This window comes from Malus domestica, chromosome 05 (assembly GCF_042453785.1).
Source record: "Malus domestica chromosome 05, GDT2T_hap1".
Lineage (NCBI taxonomy): Eukaryota > Viridiplantae > Streptophyta > Magnoliopsida > Rosales > Rosaceae > Malus > Malus domestica.
In genome coordinates this window covers 26,499,148-26,521,557 of record NC_091665.1, presented here as the reverse complement: position 1 = coordinate 26,521,557, position 22,410 = coordinate 26,499,148, and the positions used below count along the sequence as shown (strand labels likewise).

The 22,410-nt window shown below is 38.2% G+C and overlaps 1 protein-coding gene, 1 long non-coding RNA gene and 2 pseudogenes across 3 annotated transcripts; 3 read left to right on the top strand and 1 right to left on the bottom strand.

The window, feature by feature from the left end:
• Positions 1-627: 627 nt before the first annotated feature.
• On the top strand, positions 628-2,543 carry LOC103435044 (receptor protein kinase CLAVATA1-like; annotated as a pseudogene).
• Positions 2,544-4,928: 2,385 nt separating this feature from the next.
• Positions 4,929-5,853, bottom strand: LOC114824860 (uncharacterized). Its single transcript, XR_011581016.1, has 2 exons — positions 5,645-5,853; positions 4,929-5,569 (listed from the first exon to the last, which is right to left on the bottom strand). It is a non-coding gene; the product is annotated as an uncharacterized lncRNA (long non-coding RNA).
• Positions 5,854-7,059: 1,206 nt separating this feature from the next.
• Positions 7,060-8,105, top strand: LOC103421085 (probable protein phosphatase 2C 27). 2 transcript variants are annotated; one of them, XM_029102280.2, is made up of 2 exons: positions 7,060-7,206; positions 7,334-8,105. In XM_029102280.2, the coding sequence occupies exon 2, from the start codon at positions 7,338-7,340 to the stop codon at positions 7,890-7,892; it is 555 nt and encodes a 184-aa protein (XP_028958113.1). In that variant the 5' UTR covers positions 7,060-7,206; positions 7,334-7,337; the 3' UTR covers positions 7,893-8,105. The 2 variants fall into 2 exon arrangements, with proteins under 2 accessions (XP_028958113.1, XP_070678580.1); XM_070822479.1 differs by having other exon boundaries at positions 7,063-7,113.
• Positions 8,106-10,129: 2,024 nt separating this feature from the next.
• On the top strand, positions 10,130-18,876 carry LOC103440935 (receptor protein kinase CLAVATA1-like; annotated as a pseudogene).
• Positions 18,877-22,410: the final 3,534 nt, after the last annotated feature.

Genomic DNA, 22,410 nt, shown 5'->3' with positions numbered 1-22,410 from the left:
GAGTTTCAGAAATGACTGAGAGAGCTCGAAGGAGACTGAAACGGAAGCATTGTCTTTTTGCATGTCCTTATATGTCATTTTATGAGAGGGTAAATTAGTCATTAAAAATTTAACAAAAACTGGGGTGGGAAAATAAGACATTGGGGTGGATGTAGTAGCACTCTATTTTTTTATCTTTTAAAATACAATTTTACCCCTATTGAAAAAACTAAGAGAAAAAAAAAAGTTAAGAAACCCACGTTTCGCATCAAACCATCAACTATGATCCCTACAAGCTCCCCCCACGACTTCTCTCTCCAGCCTTTTTGAGTTCTTTAATTTGAAATAAAAATTGGGGGTTCTTCAATTTCTTTTTGGGTTTTTATCACAAATAATCCCTAAAATTGACTCTCACCATCAAGATCAAAATGATCCCTAAAATTAAAAATCGATCAATATAGTTTCTGAAAATAGGTGTCACAAATCAATATGGTCAATTTGTCAAAATTCTGTTAAAAGTTCCGTTAAGTGCTGATGTGACAAATAAATTCCAGCTTGATAGTGTTATCAAAGATCAACATCAGCGTCAACAAGCTCGATGGCGAAATTCCAGCTTCTGTTTCTAATTGTTCGTCTCTAGAGTCCCTTGATTTGAGTCGAAACAATTTGGTCGGCGAAATCCCAAGAGGGATAGAGAAGCTGAAACTAGTTTCTCTTCTGAATATGTTCGGAACCAACTCACTGGCCAAATACCTGACAGAATACCCGCCATGGAAACCCTTACAACTTTGGATCTCTCTTATAACAATTTCACCAGTAGTATCCCAACCAGGGGTCATTTTCTGGACATTGCCTCGTTTCGTGGGAACCCCTATCTCTGTACCAACGTCTCACGCCCGTGTTCCTTCATTAACAAGAAATCTCAAGACCACAATGTGTTTGGTTCCTCCAGGCTCGGTCTTATGATCATCATTGGACTACCTGCGGTTCTCGGTTCCCTACTTATCCTACTTCTGGTATTCCTACTGATAAAGGTTTGTACAGGAAGAAATATTCAAAAATCTAGTGGTTGGAGGCTCACATTGTTCCAGCAGCTCGACCTCAAAGTCGAGGACTTGCTACAGTGATTAAAGCAAGAGAACATTATAGGCAAAGGTGGTGCTGGGGTTGTCTACCGGGCAACCATGCCAAGCGGCCTCGTCATAGCAATCAAACAGCTAGTAGGATCATCAAGTAATACAGCAAAAACGGATCATGGATTTGCAGCGGAAAGTAAGACGCTGGGATGAATCAAACACCGAAACATAGTGAGGCTTTTGGGATACATGTCGAACAATAAGGACTCTAATTTGTTGTTGTACGAGTACATGCCTAATGGTAGCTTGGGAAAAATATTGCATGGGGAAAATGGAGGGGAGTGGCAGTGGGAGAGGAGGTATAAAATTGCAGTGGAGCCTGCAAAGGGATTGTGTTATCTGCACCATGTTCACCCCTGATTATACACAGAGATGTCAAGTCAAATAACATCGTGTTGGATTCAAACTTTGAGGCTCATGTTGCTGATTTTGGGCTCGCCAAGTACTTGCATGGAGTAGCAGCTGATTGCATGTCTTCAGTTGCTGGTTCCTTCGGTTACATCGCCCCAGGTCCGTAATCTATTTCATCTTCGATTAATTAATTAAAGAACTGTTTGATAACTATTTTAATATTCAGTTTATAGGGTTTTTAGTTTTTTCTTTCATTAAAATCGAAAAATTAAAACTTGTTTGATAACGGTTTTTAATTTTCAAATAAAAAAATATGAAAAATAAAAACTTAAAACCAAAATCTAAAATATGTTTTTGTGAGTTTTTACATTCTGACTTGATTTTGAAATCAGATTTCATTTTTATAAAAATAAAAAATGTTAATGAAATGGTTATCAAAAGCCCCCTGCCTTCACCAAAACATGTCAAATATTATATAATCAAGTATCTTGTTAGTCGAGCATCTATCTAGCTAGACCTGTTTTTTGGTCCACTTCCACTAACAATATATTTTTTTTATATGATGGTGCACAAACTTACTGAGTACGGTTATACACTGAAAGTGACGTGTACAGTTTTGGTGTGGTTTTGCTGGAGCTCAAAACAGGGAGGAAAGCAGTGATGAACTATGAAGACGCTATAAACATAGTGGGTTGGGTGAGGAAAACTACCAAGTCGTTGTCCAGTTCATCATCGGTACTAGCAGTGGTGGATCCAAATCTCGCCGGATACCCCTTGGCGGCTGTCATACATTTGTTCAAACTGGCAATGCTGCGTGTCGACAACGACAGCTCTGCAAGACCTACGATGAGGGAAGTAGTTCACCTGATCAGTAATCCTCCTACATAGTCTTCTCCAAGCATAGTCAATCTTAATTTCGATGTTAAACTGGAGGTGTTAAAGGTAAAAAGGCTAATAGAATATCAGCGTGTTAAATTGGAGTTGTTCAAGGTAAAATTTTGAAATTTGTACCACTGTTGTATCAGTCTCCACAATACAAACTTTTATTAAAAAATATAATGCAATGGAATTCAGATATTTCTTTTGAAAATTTTAATTTCTTTTATTTTTGGTCCAAAATGAATATTATTCATTCTCTTCACACATTTGAAGCACAAAATTATAATTTTCCCAGTTTGTTCTGATGGAAGTTTGGTTGTAACATCGGCGAGTGAATCCACAACAACAAATTCGGGGTTGAGTTGTGAAAGTGATTATTTTTGTTCATTCAAAGGAGATGAGTTGTGAAGGTGCATTTTATTCTTTCATTTTGTACACATTTGTACTACATTCCTAACGTCTAATATAGGTGAGACGTATTCATACTAGTGGGTCATAACTTTATTAGAGTAGAGATGTGATATATAAAATGTGGTGAATATAACGTTACTTTATTAATTAGAAAGAGTGGTGAACGTGACAAAAAAAGTCAAAAAGTAGGTAATAGTTGCACGGGGTAGCTATTACTCACTTTTTATGTAGTGTCTCCAAATATCAATTAGGTTATTGTTTCTAATTGATCACAATTATAGTAAAATTACGTCTCTCTTACCATAGTGAAGACTAGCGTCTATCTATATCAAGGAAATGATCAACAATGTTATGTTTATCGTTGATGTGTCTTGGTATCATCATTTGATTACATCTCATTTTGAATCACTTCTCTTTCATACATGACACTCGTGCATCCCTCCCTTTATGTAAAGTTTTGGTATACATGAATTGAATTCTTAAAAGTTTGTTAAAGATCGCATGTTGGGATAGGATTTGACCTATTGACTTGGACTAACTTTAGCACATTTTCTTGAATAACTTTAGCAATTCTGTTAACTTAATTGTGTTGATCGTATATTCCCAAAAGAAAAATAATTTTTCTATTTAAACACGATCAGAGCGGACTTTAATTCAGGGCTAGCCAGACGACCGCCTGGACCCCAAAGAGTAAGTGGCACCAAAAAATTATAAGTTTCTATTAAAATGAGGTTATATTTCTATTTACACCCCACTATTCATCTAAGTTCACCCCATTATTTTTTTTTCTTTTAAAATCCAATTTTACCCCTATCAAAAACTAAGAAACCAAGAGAAAAAAAAAGTAGTCACTTAGTACTACGATCTAGTGGTATTCATCTTTACTTGTAAGTGAGAGGTTAGGTTCGATTCTCGTCAAAGGAGAATTTGAACCACATTATTGCTAGCTCATTGTGAGACTAAGTCCACCCTCTTTCCGTAGTGTAGATAATATCGTTTGTTAAAAAAAAAAAAAAAAAAGTAAAGAAACCCACGATTCATTTCTAACCATCAGCTGTCATTTCTACAAGCTCCGCCGTCCACTTCCGGCTCTCTCCCGGCTCTCTCCTGCCTTCTCTGAGTTCTTTAATTTGAAATTAAAAATTGGGGGTTCTTTAATTTTTTATTCTCTTGTTGCCTAATTTCTTTATTTTTTTCTGTTTTCTTGTTGATATCGTGCGGTGGGTCTAGAACTTTATCCAACACCAACCTTTATATCACTAATTGAGTGAAAATGAGAGATGAAACAAATCCTCAATGGCAATAATGCTCTACTTTGAATGCTTTAGTGAGAGCGAGGAGGCCCGCATTCATGTTGGTGGACGACTCTGGCGCACTAATGTTAAGGAGTTCAAATTTTTAAGCTAAATTTTACAAACTAAATTATGTGGATGTTGATGACTAGATTATTACTTCATTATTGATTAACGTATTTATTTCCTATTAATGATACATCATTGAGTTTAAAATTTTGATCTCCCTAACATTATCCGACTATAAAAACTCTTATCAAAATATCCTACCTGCAGAGCTAGTTTTGCTTACTTGTTATACAACGGAAACGGCCACGGATTCGATCCTCGTGACTTGCTCTATTATTTATTTTTAACTTTTCATCCTTTTACGAATCATTTGGACTTTGGTTTAAACAAGTACCGAAAATAATAGCTCAAATTCCTTACTACTACAATATAGGCTATCACCGGCGGACTAAAAACCGACAAGAAACCCGATTTATGTCGGCAATTTGGCAAAAATCCGACATAAAACATTGCAATGTCGGATTAGAATAGCGACGCCATTGCTACCGTCACTAAAGGGCTTCAGTGTCGGTTTGTTCGCTTAATCCGCCACTAAGCAGCGTCGGTTTGAAGCGACGCTGATTTCAACGTCGGTTTAAAGCGACGTTAGATAACAATTAAATAAATAAAATATGCAAACTAGTGACGGTTTAAAGCGACGCTAGATAACAATTAAATAAATAAAATATGCAAACAAGTGACGGTTTAAAGCGACGTTAGATAACAATTAAATAAATAAAATATGCAAACTAGTGACGGTTTAAAGCGACACCACCTTTGATAATAATAATAAAAAAAATCGAAATCTGTTTCTGTATTCGTTCTCAAATAATTATAACTCAAAAAAATTATATAATCTAATAATAAATTTCAATTATAGGATTCACTTCAGGAGGAGGGTGGCTGCGCACCTCTGCTGAGATATACCTTATTAATACAAAAAAAAACAACTAAAAAACAGGAAACAAATGTAAAATTTCAATTTAAGAATAATATTAGTTTAAACACTAAACAAAAACTGAAATTAATAATAAGTAAAAAAAGAACCAGCTTCGAACACCTCCTCTTCCAAATGAAGTTCCTCAGAATCTTCACTAGAATTATCCAAGGCAAAAGTTAGTGAAAAAAATCCGTGGCACCAACAACGTTGATGAGGAGTTCCAAGACCTTCTTGATGCTACTGACGCTGCCCAAAAAGTGGAAAATCAATGGACCAACATCACAGAGCCGAGATATAGGCCTCAACTTGTCATTTGCATTCTCGTTCCATTCTTCTAGCAGCTCACCGGGATCAATGTGATCATGTTTTACGCACCAGTTATTTTCATGACTTTGGGATTTGGAGACGAAGCATCCCTAATGTCCGCAGTCATCACCGGCGGTGTTAACGTGGTTGCTACCTTTGTGTCCATTCTCGCAGTCGATAAGTTCGGAAGAAGGGTGTTGTTCCTTCAAGGTGGTGTGCAGATGCTCCTGTGCCAGGTACTTAAACACAATCAATTTAATAAAAACAATTGTTTGCCTCCTTTAATTTGTAAAGGACATTACCAAACTTCCACACATGCACTGTAGGTTGCCGTTGGAGTGATGATAGGCAATTGGATCTTGTTCCACACATGCACTGTAGGTTTACTCCCTCTCCTTCTCCTTTACAAAAACTGAAGCCAATCGGATCTTGTTCTCGATCTGTGCATATGTAGCAGCATTTGCATGGTCTTGGGGTCCGTTGCGGTGGTTGGTGCCGAGCGAGATTTGCCCTCTGGAGATCCGATCAGCCGGACAAGCCATCAACGTCTCGGTGAACATCTGGGTTCTGATATAATCCAAGCATCTGGGTTCTGTAGTTTGATGGAGCAAATCACAGTTGGATTTGTAAATAATCCAAGCATCTGGGTTCTGATATAACATTGAAAAGTCGACAAGGGAAAGTAACCAGAGGAGAAGGAGAGGGAGTAAACCAGAGGAGAAATATAAGTGAGATGGAGTTCTGATATAACAGCATCTGGGTTAAATACTGATGGAACAAAGATTGAAAAGTCAATCAGAGTTCTGATATAACAGCATCTGGGTTAAATACTGATGGAGTTCTGATATGACAAGAGAGATGGAAGCGCACAAGTCCTGGGAAAGACGAGGCTTAAATACTGATGAATATAAAGTCGGTTAATACCGACAGTAGCTACAAGTTGTGTTGAAATGTGAAAACCTTACGTCGGTCAAAACCGACGCAATCTCTGACAAATTGATAAAAAATGACTTTGCGTCGAAATATGATGACTTTGCGTCGGTTAAAACCGACACTAGTTCTGACTACATGCAGCCTGACACGCTTTTGACTAAATGGTCTGACATATTTTTGACTGACAGGGTTGCGTCGGATAAAACCGACGTTAGCTTGATAGATTTGTGTAGCGTCGAAATAAGGAATCTTTGTGTCGAAATAATGAGAGTTTGCGTCGGTTAAAACCGACGCCAACTCTGACACAGTCTGCAAGAGCTCGTCCAACCCATTTCCCCATGCAAAACAAACCGGGAAAATTCCCGCCCAAATTTAAACCAAAGTTAAAATATAATCAGTTATTTTATCTTATATAATATTTTAATAAATAAAATATAACTTATATATAATTCTTGTAGCATAAGGACTCCTTGTAGCATACCGGATTAAAGTTCCTGCACAAAGGACTCCTTGTAGCATACCGGATTAAAATATAATCAGTTCTGTCTATGATTGTATATTAGTTTTCATAAGGACTCCTTGTAGCATACCGGATTTTTTTTTTGGGTTGTTGGAAACAAATTTTTGAAGAATTGCTAATGAGCAATTTTGGTTAATGTAACATTTGAATTCTATTGTGATCCTTCTATGTTAAGAGCTATCTTATTGTGCGAAGTCCAGGGGTAAAATTTCATCTTTGCCAACCACACTTCTTTCTGTTGTCATCCATGGTGCCTTTATCCAGGAATACTTTCATGGCTGTACAACTCCTGGAATCAATATAGAGGCTTGTAACATGGTAATAAACGTTTTAGTTGGAGGAAGTGGGTCACTTTTTAAACGCTTCCATTGTGCAATAGATGTCCGGCTATAACATATAAGTTGTATCCAGGTAAACTTGGCAAGTTATTCTGTAAGAAGAGTGTATTGAAGGCTTGTAGGATTTGACCAGAGTTTTCTTCCTGTTGTGTCTTTACAAGTGGCATCATTGTGATTTACATATGATTTCTCCTTTTCAGGACGATGCTAATTGCAAATGCTGGAGATTGCAGAGCTGTGCTGGGAAGAAGAGGTAGGGCAATTGAGCTTTCCAAAGACCATAAACCCAATTGTGCCTCCGAAAGAGTGAGAATCGAGAAACTGGGAGGCATGGTGTATGATGGCTACCTCAACGGTCAATTATCTGTGGCACGAGCTCTTGGGGACTGGCACATGAAAGGCTCCAAAGGTTCCTTGTGTCCCTTGAGTGCAGAGCCAGAGCTCGAGGAGACAATTCTGAGCGAGGAAGACGAATTCTTAATCCTAGGCTGTGATGGGTTGTGGGATGTGATGAGCAGCCAGTGTGCAGTCACGATGGCAAGGAAAGAACTAATGATCCACAATGATCCCGAGAGATGCTCAAGAGAGCTGGTTCGGGAGGCACTCAAGCGCAATACGTGCGATAACCTGACGGTGGTAGTGGTATGCTTCTCGCCAGATCCACCCCCGTTGCTTGAGATCCCAAAGTTAAAATTCAAGAGGAGTATATCGGCGGAAGGCCTGAATCTTCTGCAGGAGGTACTAGATAGTAAATCATGATCAGATTTGATGATCAATCACAGTTTGTGGACGATATTGAATGATCAGGTTTCTTTTTTCTCTTTTATTTATTTATTTATTCGTAATGCCATCAATCAGCCAATCTTTGCTTGTTTTGATCTGTCTTGGGATCGAATTAATTCTGTTGGCTTTTGATTGAAATTTGTTGTACATACTAATATAGTGAATAAATCAGCTTCTTTCTTTTTCCTTCGATTTTTTGGCATCTCTCACATCTCTAAATGAAAAAAAAATGCATCATCAAACCACCAATTTCAACTCCGTTCGTCTGCTGAGATTCAAAACATGTGTTTGCGGGAATGACAGCGGAGCTCTCCTGTATTCAGTTATAATAACCTGAACGCAAAATTATGTATTTTATTGTCAACTTTTGTATTTTAGTGTTAGTTTTAGATATAGTTTGTTCATTGTTTTTATATTAAACATACTTCTATATATCAAAATTGGTAATCATACTAGTATGCCACCAAATAAATTACATGTAATAAAAAAAGCCGAGAACACTCAAAAACTTATAAAATATATGAATCCGAATTAGGTTCCAAAATTTCTGAGATTACTCCAATTACAAAATTTCCAAATTTAAAAATTATGTTCCTATCCGACCTTATTCCGAAATTTGGGAGCGAAAATTGGAAACTTGGTTTTCAATCCGATCCTTCCTAAAATCATCCTTGCGACAAAGGATAGGCACATACCAATTTTGATGGATTTTTATGCATGGATTCATGTGATATCAATACGTGGTCCTGGGACTCACTGAAAGTTGGAAACACGCTTATGAAAGTCCTTTAAGGACTCTTTGAATGTCTGGTGTGAGACTCTTTTGTGTTCATCAATGTTTAATATAATGTATGCTCAGCGCATCTCGGTAAAATTTGACAATGAATCTCAACAATACTCGATATGGGCTCCCGACAACACTCCATGGACTACTTTGACGTACGTTGACATGTATACAACGTGATTTGACATACGACGAAAATCAACTAAATTGGCCAAATGATTGCACGCTTTGTACGATGTTTATCTAAACAAACTTGAATGTTTTATTTTAGCAGCCCTTAAAGTCCGAACATAAATCGGCCAATACTGATCAATGCTCCAATTTCCTCTTTCTTCTAACATGTAAATTGGCAGCCTCAAATATTTTGATAAGGATTCTATCATGAAAAACTTGGGTACAATTATTAAAGTGTGCAATTGGGATGAGACGCAAGCAAAAGCTCTCTCACCATGAAATAAATTAGACCTACACATTGACCTAAGTGTGAAAATTAAATAGAAAACTAGATTTTAATTCCTAAATAAGATGAAGTTTAGAAAAATGTCTCATACAAGATTAAAAATCTATTTTAGTCCTTAGACTCTATTTAATGCCAACATATGTATTCAATGTCTCTTTTTTTATTTATAATTTTATGAATTTAAATTTTATGAAATTATTATAAATTTTAATTCTCATTATGGTAAGCTACTTATATAAGAAAATATTTTCGTAGAGATTTTTCAGTACACTTATGTTTTTGCATATTTTCTTATTTACCACTAATTTATTACAATATATTTAGGTACGAACATTTCGGTACACTGGGTTAATATAATATGTTTAGGTACGGATATTTTGGTGCACTAGTTTAATATAATATATTTAGGTACTAATATTTCAGTACACTAGTTTAGTATCATATAGTTAGGTATGGAATTTTTGGTACACTTATGTTTTTACATATTTTATTATGTGTCGCTGATTCGCTATAATATATTTAGGTACGGGTATTTTGGTACACTAATTTAGTAAAATATATTATGATACAGACATTTAGGTACACTATTTAGGAAAAGTTAAATAAAATTAATGAATTAAAATGTGTATAATAATAAATTTTAATTTTAATTTAATAACATTAAATAAGTTATTTATTAAATATAAAAACAAAAATATAATATAAATTTAAATTAAGTACAGTTAAGGGACTAAAATCAATATTCAATTTAACATCAGGTTTTTATTGAATTTTAATATTTTTGAAGGATTAAAGCTCAAAAACCTCAAAATTAAAATTAGTGGCAGAAACACTGAAAATTCTAAAAATAATCCTTTTTGTCCTACTCCTACCCACCCACTTACAACCTTTCCAGTCAACGTAGTACTACTATATTATATAAAACAAATCATGTAATTAACATAAACTATGAACTAATCACGAATTCACGATCAAGAAGAAAGAACTAGCTAGTGGCCACTGATCAGTGATCACCGATGGAAAATAAAAAATTTAAGATGCTAATATCCGCCTACGTTTCCTTCATCATATTCCTTTTGTTCCCATCATCGCCGTGCGCCGACGACCTCGACGCGCTACTGAAGCTCAAGAAGGCCATGAATATTACCGGGTGGGAGCCCTCCGCCCAGCACTACTGCTCCTTTTCTGGAGTTTCATGCGACCAGCGATTACGAGTGGTTGCTCTTAACGTCTCAAATATGCCGCCCGTGCGGGATCGAGGCTCGATTCCAGCAGAGATCGGGCTTCTAAACAAACTTGTGAACCTCAGCCTCGCCAAATACAACCTCTCGGGGAGGCTTCCCACGGAGATGGCCAACCTGACGGCGTTAAAGCATTTGAACATCTCAAACAACTTCTTCAGCGGCATGTTCCCCGGAGAAATCACGCTCGGGATGACGGAGCTTGAGGTCCTTGACGCCTACAATAACGACTTCACGGGACAGCTGCCGCTGGAGCTCGCCGCCGGCTGTAAAAAGCTCAAACATCTTCATCTGGGAGGCAACTACTTCACTGGAAACATTCCCGAAAGTTATTCTAATATCCGGAGCTTGGAGTACTTAGGCCTCAACGGAAATTTGCTCAGCGGAAAGCTCCCCGCCAGCTTGGCACAGATAAAGAACCTCAAGGAATTGTACCTAGGGTACTATAACAATTATGATGGCGGGATTCCACCGGAGTTTGGATCGCTGCCGTTGCTGAAAGTGCTCGACATGAGCAGCTGTAACTGTTGGGACTTAAAAAGGCTTCACTACTTTGGAGATGTTTATCTCACAAAGAAGAATGAAATGCAGCGGAATTGATAGGCAAGAGAAAGAACACTCAAAGTGTTATACAAAATTTTTTTATTCTCACACAAACTTAGTACAAGAGGAAACACTCAAACACTCTCACACTTCTTGCTCTCTTACTTGCTCTCACTTCTTCTTAGTTCTTACTTCACAACTCACACACATACACCTATTTATAGGCATACTTTGCCGACTTCAATGATGCTAGAATTTTCTAGCATATTATACACACACAAGTTTACAATCAGCTAGACATTTCTAGCATGCACACCGACATTGTTTTTCATAATGTCCTCATAATTTTCTAGAACTTTCAAGTGCATGATTCATGCACATCCCACCGACTTACATAGCTGGAATTTTCCAGCTACTATTACCTACACAGATTGCTAGAATTTTCTAGCATTTGCACACATATTGGCTTTGGGTTGGATCACTTGTCTTGGGCCTAAGACAAGATTACTATTCAACATCCCCCCTTAATCTTATCTTGTGACGCCGATTGAGTTTCTCAGTCTGACAAAGTCTTCTTGCCTGAGTGGTTTGGTAAATATGTCGGCGACTTGGTCTTGTGACTTCACGTATTCCACTTGCACATCCTTTCTTGCAATGCACTCTCTTATGTAGTGATAACGAGTATCTATGTGCTTGCTTCTGTCATGGAATACTGGATTCTTTGCTAGGGCTATTGCAGACTTGTTGTCGACATAGATCTCTGTTGGTTCTTCTTGTGGCATGCTTAATTCTTTTAGCAAGTTTCTCAGCCAAATTGCATGACAGACACATGAGGTAGCAGCTACGTATTCAGCTTCGCAGGTAGAGAGAGTGACAATCGGTTGCTTCTTCGACATCCATGTGAATGCAGTGTCTCCCATGAAGAACACAAATCCAGTAGTGCTTTTTCTATCATCGGAATCTCCTGCCCAGTCACTATCGCTATATCCAACAAGTTTGTAGTTACTAGAACTTGAATAGAACAAGCCAAAGTTAATGGTACCTTTAAGGTATCGAAGAATTCTTTTGGCTGTCTTCAAATGTGTAGTTGTGGGATTCTCCATGTAGCGACTGACTAATCCGACGGCATAGAGAATATCTGGTCTTGTGCAAGTCAAGTAACGCAAGCTTCCAACTAAACTCTTGAAGAATGTTGGATCTACACTTTCTCCTTCGTCATGCTTGGTTAGTTTGACTCCGCACTCCACTGGCGTGCTTATGGGCTTGCAGTCGTCCATTTTGAACTTTTTCAGTATCTCCTTTGTGTAGCTTTCTTGGGAGATGAAAATACCTTCTTCGTTCTGCTTGACTTCAATGCCTAGGTAGTATGCCATCAACCCGATGTCCGTCATCTCGAATTCTTTGGTCATCACTCTCTTGAACTCTTCAAACATGCTTGGATTACTTCCGGTGAAGATTAGATCATCCACATATAAGCACACAATCAAAATATCTCCATCTTTGACTTTGACGTAGAGAGCATGTTCATGAGGGCACTTGGTGAAGTTGTTCTCATGGAAGTACTTGTCAATGCGACTATTCCATGCTCGTGGCGCTTGTTTTAACCCATAGAGGGCTTTCTTCAACTTCAAAACTTTATCTTCATGCCCTTTGATTTCATAGCCTGATGGTTGCTGAATGTAGACTTCTTCTTCAAGGACTCCATTTAGGAAAGCGGACTTCACATCCATTTGTTGAATCTTCCATCTGTTTTGAGCTGCCAACGAAATTAGTAATCGTATAGTTTCCAACCGAGCAACAGGTGCAAATACCTCATCATAGTCGATTCCGGCTCTTTGACTATAGCCCTTCGCCACTAATCTCGCCTTGTATCTTTCGACCTCTCCATTGGCATTCTTCTTTGTCTTATACACCCACTTGACTCCGATGGCTTTGTGTCCTTTCGGAAGAATAGCGAGTTCCCATGTATCATTCTTCTGGATTGCTTCAATTTCTTCATCCATTGCTTTCCTCCACTTAGTATCTTGCACTGCTTCTTGGAAGTCAACTGGTTCACAATCAGCAAAGAGACAGAAAAGTGTAGGATTATCGAATCTTTCAGCTACCTCATAAAGATCTCGTAGACTTCTTGTGCGTGGTACTTCTCTTTCATTTAGACTCCCACTTGATGATGCTGATGCTGGTGAATTACCATGATTGGTTGATGTTGGTGAAGCAGGTGGAGTAGTGGATTCTTGTTGAACCTCTCTTGCTTGCTCCATCATCCCTTGTTCATTATCTTCTTCAAACTGAGGAAAGAAGTGAAGATCACCTGCATGAGAGCAAAAATCCCATTCTCCTTCTTCATCGAACGTCACATCTCGACTGATCACCGTCTTCCCATTGTTTGGATTATACAACTTGTAGCCTTTTGAATTTGAGTCATAGCCGATGAAAATGAACTTCTCACTTTTGTCGTCGAGTTTGGTTCTCCTCTCGTCTGGTACATGTACATGGGCTATGCTTCCAAAAACTCTTAGATGGGAAATACCTGGCTTTCTTCCACTCCATGCTTCTTGTGGAGTCTTTCCCCACACACTTCTTGTTGGAGACCGATTGGATAGGTAGACAGCACATGCTACAGCTTCTGCCCATAACTCTTTAGGTAATCTCTTACTTTTGAGCATACTTCGAGCCATGTCGAGGATAGTTCGATTTTTTCTTTCCGCCACACCATTTTGTTGAGGGGATCTTGGAACTGTCAAGGGTCGACGAATTCCATTTTCTTCACAAAACTCTTGAAATTCCTTCGAAGTGAATTCTCCTCCTCGATCAGATCTCATGGCTTTGATCTTGCAACCACTTTCTTTTTCTACAGCGGCTTTGAACTTCTTGAATGCTCCAAAGACTTCTGATTTCTGCTTCAAGAAATACACCTAGGTTTTCCTTGAAAAATCATCAATGAAGAGAAGGAAATAATTATTTTTACCCAAAGAGCTTGGTTTTATTGGGCCGCACACATCGGTGTGAATGAGCTCAAGTGGCTTCTGGGTTCTTGTGGTCGACTCCTTTGGAAAGCTTTTCCTGAACTGTTTCCCAAGTAAACATCCTTCACAAACTTGATTAGGGTGGCTGATGCACGGTAAGCCTCTCACCATCTCCTTCTTAGATAATAACTCCAATCCCCCAAAGTTAAGATGCCCAAAACGAAAATGCCAAAGCCAAGATATGTCTTTGTAACAAATCTTGAGACACTTTGCAACATCGTTTTGAATGTCCATGGGAAACATCCTATTCTTTGACATTTTCGCCTTGGCAATTAATCTTCCTTTGTCATCTCTAAGAAAAAGGATATAATTTTTCGTATGAAAATCATAACCTTTTTCTAAGAGTTGACCCAAACTCAAAATGTTGCTTTTCATATTGGGCACGTAGTAGACATTTGAAATTAATTGGTGACCGCCATTTTTCAAGGGAATAAGGATGTTACCTTTTCCTTTTACAGGTATTTTGGATTCGTCTCCAAAAGAAACGTTGCCACTCACTGATTCATTGAGCTCTACGAACACGCTTCTTCTTCCACACATGTGGTTGCTGGCGCCGGTGTCAAGATACCATGTATAGTCTTGGTCTTTATCATTGTTCTTGCATGCTAGTAGCACAATGCCATTCTATTCTTTATCTTCTTTCACATAATTGACCTTTTCATCAGGTCTGTTGCTTGGAGCTCTACATTCCCAAGCATAATGCCCGAACTTTTGACAATTGTAGCATTGAACTTGAGATTTTTCATACCTCAAATTTGAGCGCCCTCTTCCACGACCTTTTGTTGAGCTTTCTCCTCTATCGTAGTTGCTTTGGTTGTTGAAGTTCCAACCACGTCCACGTCCATATCCACGCCCACGTCCGCGACCTTGGCCACGACTTCTTTCGTATTGGCTTCTCTCGTTGTCGAAGCTTCCTTCTTTCTTCTTTGGCTGAACATGTGTCTTGAGGAGCTGCTCATCATTCCCTTGCCTCTTCTTATGTTTCTCTTCATATGCTTGTAGCGAACCCATTAATTGCTCTATACTAATTTCTTCCAAGTTCTTTGTTTCTTCAATCGTCACGACAATGTGCTCGAACTTGGGGTCCAACGAGCGTAGTATCTTCTCCATAATTCTAACATCTTCTAACTTTTCTCCGTTTCTTTTTAATTGATTGGAAACGGCTAAGACTTTTGAAAAATAATCAGAGATTGATTCAGACCCTTTCATTTGTAGAGATTCGAACTCACCTCTTAGTACTTGAAGACGAACCTTTTTCACTTGTTCGGCTCCTTTGTAAGAGGTTTGAAGCTTCTCCCATGCTTGCTTGGCAGAGGTTGCACTCGAGACTTTCTCAAAGCCATTGTCATCTAATGCTTGGTAGATGAGGTAGAGAGCCTTCTTGTCTCTCTTTCTTGAATCTTTCAAACTCTCCTTCTGGGGTTGGGACAGAGTAGCTTCATCTTCTGGCTCAGTGTAGCCTTTCTCCACGACTTCCCAGACATCATGTGCTCCCAAAAGGGCCTTCATTTTGATACTCCAATTATCGAAGTTGTTGTTGTTGAGCACTGGAACTTGGAAGGCTGCCATAGCGTTGCTAGCCATAGCTCTGGTACCACTTTGTTGGGACTTAAAAAGGCTTCACTACTTTGGAGATGTTTATCTCACAAAGAAGAATGAAATGCAGCGGAATTGATAGGCAAGAGAAAGAACACTCAAAGTGTTATACAAAATTTTTTTATTCTCACACAAACTTAGTACAAGAGGAAACACTCAAACACTCTCACACTTCTTGCTCTCTTACTTGCTCTCACTTCTTCTTAGTTCTTACTTCACAACTCACACACATACACCTATTTATAGGCATACTTTGCCGACTTCAATGATGCTAGAATTTTCTAGCATATTATACACACACAAGTTTACAATCAGCTAGACATTTCTAGCATGCACACCGACATTGTTTTTCATAATGTCCTCATAATTTTCTAGAACTTTCAAGTGCATGATTCATGCACATCCCACCGACTTACATAGCTGGAATTTTCCAGCTACTATTACCTACACAGATTGCTAGAATTTTCTAGCATTTGCACACATATTGGCTTTGGGTTGGATCACTTGTCTTGGGCCTAAGACAAGATTACTATTCAACAGTAACCTCATTGGCAAGATTCCCACGAGTCTGAGCCTTTTGAAGAATTTGCACTCGTTGTTTTTACAAGTAAATCGGCTCAGTGGTTTTATACCACCGGAGCTTTCGAGCATGGCGAACCTCGTGACCTTGGATCTCTCCATAAACGAACTCACTGGAAAAATACCCGAAAGTTTCTCAGAGCTGAAGAGCATTAGGTTAATAAATCTGTACAAGAACGACCTTTACGGTCCCATACCCAAGTTCATCGGCGATCTTCCTTATCTGGAGATTCTTCAGCTGTGGGAGAACAACTTTACATACGAACTACCCGAAAGTCTTGGCCAGAACGGCAGGCTTACGGATTTGGATGTCACCGGCAACCACCTGACCGGGTTGATTCCTCGGAATCTGTGCTTAGGCGGGAGGCTGAGGACGCTGATTCTGATGGATAACAACTTCTTTGGGCCCATTCCGTTGGAGCTCGGCCAATGCAAGTCTCTTGTCAAAATCCGAATGATGAAAAACAGAATCAGCGGGACTATTCCTGTTGGGATCTTCAACTTGCCCAGCTTGGGTATGATTGAGATGAATGATAACTGCCTGTCCGGTCAACTTCCAACACAAATGACAGCGGGCACACTCGCAATCCTCTCGCTTTCTGCGAATCAGATTTCGGGGAGGATCCCACCCGCAATTGGAAACCTCAACAACTTAACAACTCTCTCGCTGGAGATGAACCGATTTTCTGGGAAAATACCAGACGAAATCTTTAACTTGATAGTGTTATCAAAAATCAACATCAACGTCAACAAGCTCGGTGGCGAAATTCCAGCTTCTGTTTCTAATTGTTCGTCTCTAGGGTCCCTTGATTTGAGTCGAAACAATTTGGTCGGCGAAATCCCAAGAGGGATAGAGAAGCTGAAACTAGTTTATCTTGTGAATATGTCTCGGAACCAACTCACTGGCCAAATACCTGACGGAATACCCGCCATGGAAACCCTTACAACTTTGGATCTCTCTTATAACAATTTCACAGGTAGAATCCCAACCGGTGATCATTTTCTGGACATCGCGTCGTTTCGTGGGAACCCCTATCTCTGTACCAACGTCTCACGCCCGTGTTCCTTCATTAACATGAAATCTCAAGACCACAATGTGTTTGGTTCCTCCAGGCTCGGTCTTATGATCATCGCTGGACTACCTGCGGTTCTCGGTTCCCTACTTATCGTGCTTCTAGTATTCCTACTGATAAAGATTTGTACAGGAAGAAGTATTCAAAAATCTAGTGGTTGGAGGCTCACATTGTTCCAGCAGCTCGACCTCAAAGTCGAGGACTTGCTACAGTGCATAAAGCAAGAGAATATAATAGGCAAAGGCGGTGCTGGGATTGTCTACCGGGGAACCATGCCAAGCGGCCTTGACATAGCAATCAAACAGCTAGTAGGATCATCAAGTAATAGAGGGCAAATGGATCATGGATTTGCAGCGGAGATTAAGACGCTGGGGCGAATCAAACACCGAAACATAGTGAGGCTTTTGGGATACATGTCGAACAATAAGGACTCTAATTTGTTGTTGTACGAGTACATGCCTAATGGTAGCTTGGGAAAAATATTGCATGGGGAAAATGGAGGGGAGTTTCAGTGGGAGAGGAGGTATAAAATTGCAGTGGAGGCTGCAAAGGGATTGTGTTATCTGCACCATGACTGTTCACCCCTGATTATACACAGAGATGTCAAGTCCCATAACATCTTGTTGGATTCAAACTTTGAGGCTCATGTTGCTGATTTTGGGCTCGCCAAGTACTTCCATGGAGCTGCAGCTGATTGCATGTCTTCAGTTGCTGGTTCCTTCGGTTACATCGCCCCAGGTCCGTAATCTATTTCATCTTCGATTAATTAATTAAAGAATTATTTGATAATTATTTTAATTTTCAGTTTATAGGGTTTTTTTTTCTTTCATTATAGAAAAATCGAAAAATTAAAACTTGTTTGATAACGGTTTTTAATTTTCAAATAAAAAAATATGAAAAATGAAAACTTAAGACCAAAATCTAAAATATGTTTTTGTGAGTTTTTACCTTCTGACTTGATTTTGAAATCAGATTTCATTTGTATAAAAATAAAAAATAATAAAAATGTAAATGAAATGGTTGTCAAAAGCTCCGTACCTTCACCAAAACACGTCAAATATAAAAAAGTTTCTTGTTAGTCAATCATCTATCAATAATTTATTTTATTTTATATGATGGTGCAAACTTACAGAGTACGGTTATACACTAAAAGTGGATGAGAAAATAGACGTGTACAGTTTTGGTGTGGTTTTGCTGGAGCTAATAACAGGGAGGAAAGCAGTGATGAACTATGAAGACGCTATAAGCTTAGTGGGTTGGGTGAGGAAAACTACCAAGTCGTTGTCCAGTTCATCATCGGTTCTAGCAGTGGTGGATCCAAATCTCGCCGGATACCCCTTGGCGGCTGTCATACATTTGTTCAAACTGGCAATGCTGTGTGTCGACAACGACAGCTCTGCAAGACCTACGATGAGGGAAGTAGTTCACCTGATCAGTAATCCTCCTACATAGTCTTCTCCAAGCATAGTCAATCTTAATTTTGATGTTAAACTGGAGGTGTTAAAGGTAAAAAGGCTACCAATAGAATATCAGCGTGTTAAATTGGAGTTGTTCAAGGTAAAATTTCGAAATTTGTACCACTGTTGTATCAGTCTCCACAATACAAACTTTTATTAAAAAAATATAATCCAATGGAATTCAGATATTTCTTTTGAAAATTTTAATTTCTTTTATTTTTGGTCCAAAATGAATATTATTCATTCTCTTCACACATTTGAAGCACAAAATTATAATTTTCCCAGTTTGTTCTGATGGAAGTTTGATTGTAACATCGGCGAGTGAATCCACAACAATAAATTCGGCGTTGAGTTGTGAAAGTGATTATTTTTGTTCATTCAACAGAGTTGAGTTGTGACGGTGCATTATATTCTTTCATTTTGTACACATTTGTACTACATTCCTAACTTCTAATATAGGTGAGATGTATTCATACTAGTGGGTCATAACTTTATTAGAGTAGAGATGTGATATATAAAATATGGTGAATGTAACGTTACTTTATTAATTAGATAGAGTGGTGAACGTAACAAAAAGGTCAAAAAGTAGGTAATAGTTGCACCACGGGTAGCTATTGCTCACTTTTTATGTAGTGTCACCAAATATCATTTAGGTTATTGTTTCTAATTGAACAATTATAGTAAAATTGCATCTCTCTTACCATAGTAAAGACTAACGTCTATCTATATCAAAGAGAAAATCAACAATGTTATGTTTATCGTTGATGTGTGTCTTGGTAACATCATTTGATTACATCTCGTTTTGAATCACTTCGCTTTCACACATGATACTCGTGCATCCCTCCCTTTATGTAAAGTTTTGGTATACATGAATTGAATTCTTAAAAGTTTGTTAAAGATCCATGTTGGGAAAGGATTTGACTTAATGACGTGGACTAACTTTAGCACGTTTTCTTGAATAACTTTAGCAATTCTGTTAACTTAATTGTGTTGATTGTATATTTCCCAAAAGAAAATTAATTTTTCTATTTAAACACGATCAAAGCCGACTCTAATTCAGGTTAGCAAGACGACCGCCGGGACCCCGAATGGTAAGTGGCACCAAAAAATTATAAGTTTCTATTAAAATGAGGTTATATTTCTATTTACACCCCACTATTCATCTAAGTTCACCCCATTTTTTTTCTTTTAAAATCCAATTTTACCCCTATCAAAAACTAAGAAACCAAGAGAAACAAAAGTAGTTACTTAATATTATGATCTAGTGGTATTCTTCTTTACTTGTAAGTAAGAGGTTAGGTTCGATTCTCATCAAAGGCGAATTTGAACCACATTATTATTAGCCCATTGTGAAACTAAGTCCACCCCCTTCCCGTAGTGTAGATATTATTATTTGTTAAAAAAAAAGAAAAAAAAAAGTAAAGAAACCCACGATTCATTTCTGACCATCAGCTGTGATTCCTACAAGCTCCGCCGTCCACTTCCGGCTCTCTCCCGCCTTCTCTGAGTTCTTTAATTTGAAATTAAAAATTGGGGGTTCTTTAATTTTTTTATTCTCTTGTTGCCTAATTTATTTATTTTTTTCTGTTTTCTTGTTGATATCGTGCTGTGGGTCTAGAACTTTATCCAACATCAACCTTTATATCACTAACTGAGTGAAAATGAGAGATGAAACAAATCCTCAATGGCAATAATGATCTACTTTGAATGCTTTAGTGAGAGCGAGGAGGCCCGCATTCATGTTGGTGGATGTCTAGCGGATAATGTTAGGGAGATCAAATTTTTAAACTAAATTTTACAAACTAAATGATGTGAATGTTGATGACTAAATTATTACTTCAGTAATGATTAACGTGTTTATTTCCTATTAATGATATATCATTGAGTTCAAAAATTTGATCTCCCTAACCTTATCCGACTATAAAAACTCTTATCAAAATATCCTACTTGCAGAGCTAGTTTTGCTTACTTGTTATATAATGGAAACGGCCACGGATTCGATCATCGTGACTTGCTCGATTATTTATTTTTAACTTTTCATCCTTTTACGAATAATTTGGAGTTTGGTTTAAACAAATACCGAAAATAATAGCTCAAATTCCTTAGCCACCTGGTTCAATTTTTTTTTTTTGTCAAACCAAGTTATTTATATTAAATAAAAAGACTAGTACAAGAAAAATAGAGCTCAAAACAGCCCACAACTTAAATACAAACCCAATTGCAAGAAAGAAAATACAGTAAAAAACTCAAAAAAAAAGTCAACTCATAATTACAAAAAAACTTAAGAGCATCTCCAATAGGGGTCCCTATTTAGACCAAACCCAACCTTAGGCTGAAGGCTGAAGGTCAAATTACCCCATTTATTCCCCTCCCCCCCCCCCCCCCCAAAAAAAAACCCAACCCAATCCAAGCCAAATATTTGGGCTAAATGCTAAAGCTAAACTCAAGCCAAATTCCCCCCAAGATTTAGCCCACATGCGCGTGGACTCACCCAAGCCCAGCCCAATCTTGGCCCCGTCACATGTTCAACTTGCCCCACTCGGGCTGAAGCCTTCAGCGCTCGACAGGGTGGGACCCACTGTCAGGGCCCTGTCGGCCACAATCATGAGCCCAATGACTCTTTTGTTCTTCCGACGGTTGACATTTTTGGACTGTTGGTTGATCCAACGGTCCAGATTAAATTTTTTTTTTTAAATGTTATTTTAAAATACATTGAATCCAACGGCTGAGATCGAATATAATCAAATTTAACGGTAAAAAAAAGATCTAACGGCCTAAATTTAAATCCAACGGCTAAAATAATTAAAAAAAAATTATTTAACTCAAAATTCACCAAAAAATTCTATAAATACCTATATATTTGTTCAAACCGTGGGAGAGGAAGAGGTTAGCTTTGCACTCTTCGCAAAGCACCCATTAGCTAGCATTCGAAATGTAGATGTGAGCATCTGCTGAGGTGATAGACTTTGTCGGCCTACAACATCTATCTTCCTTGCAAAGTAGTGGTCATGATTGACCACTGCATTCAAGATGCTTTCAAAAAGCTCTCTCCTCATCCGAAACCGCCTCCGAATATCATGAGCAAGAAATCTCGAACACTCGATGAAATAATCTTTCGTCATTCAGTCAAGACACTTTTCTCTATCACGCTGCACAAATGAACGCCCCGTGACAAAATCACGATAGCTAGATTCAGCATGGTACTCATATTGCATAAGCGAGTTTGCAAGTTCAGCTTCTGTGTTGATCATTTATGAATCCTCAATGTCAAGGCTTGCTTGGTATTGTGCCATCTGCATTGCCCTACTACGCCTTCTTCTATCACCCACTGATGAGATATTGAGGATTTTTAGGAACAAAAACTCTTTGAAAGTTGAAAGATTGGTGAATATAGAGGATGATTGAAGGTTGAAAGATTGTGTGATCAACTGATATTCAACCTGTGTTTATATAAAGGATGATTGAAGGTTTCAGTTTCATGTGTGTAGGTTTATGTTTCATGCGTTTCATGTGTTTTGTATGTATTTTGTACGTGTTTTGTGTGTGTCATGTGTTTCACATGTGTTTTGTGTGTGCTTCATCTCTATCATGTGTTTTGTATGTATTTTGTATGTGTTTCGTGTGTGTCATTTGTTTCACATGTGTTCTGTGTGTGCTTCATCTCTATCATGTGTTTTGTATGTCCTTCACATGTGTATGTGATTCACATGTGTTTTGTATGTGCTTTACATGTGT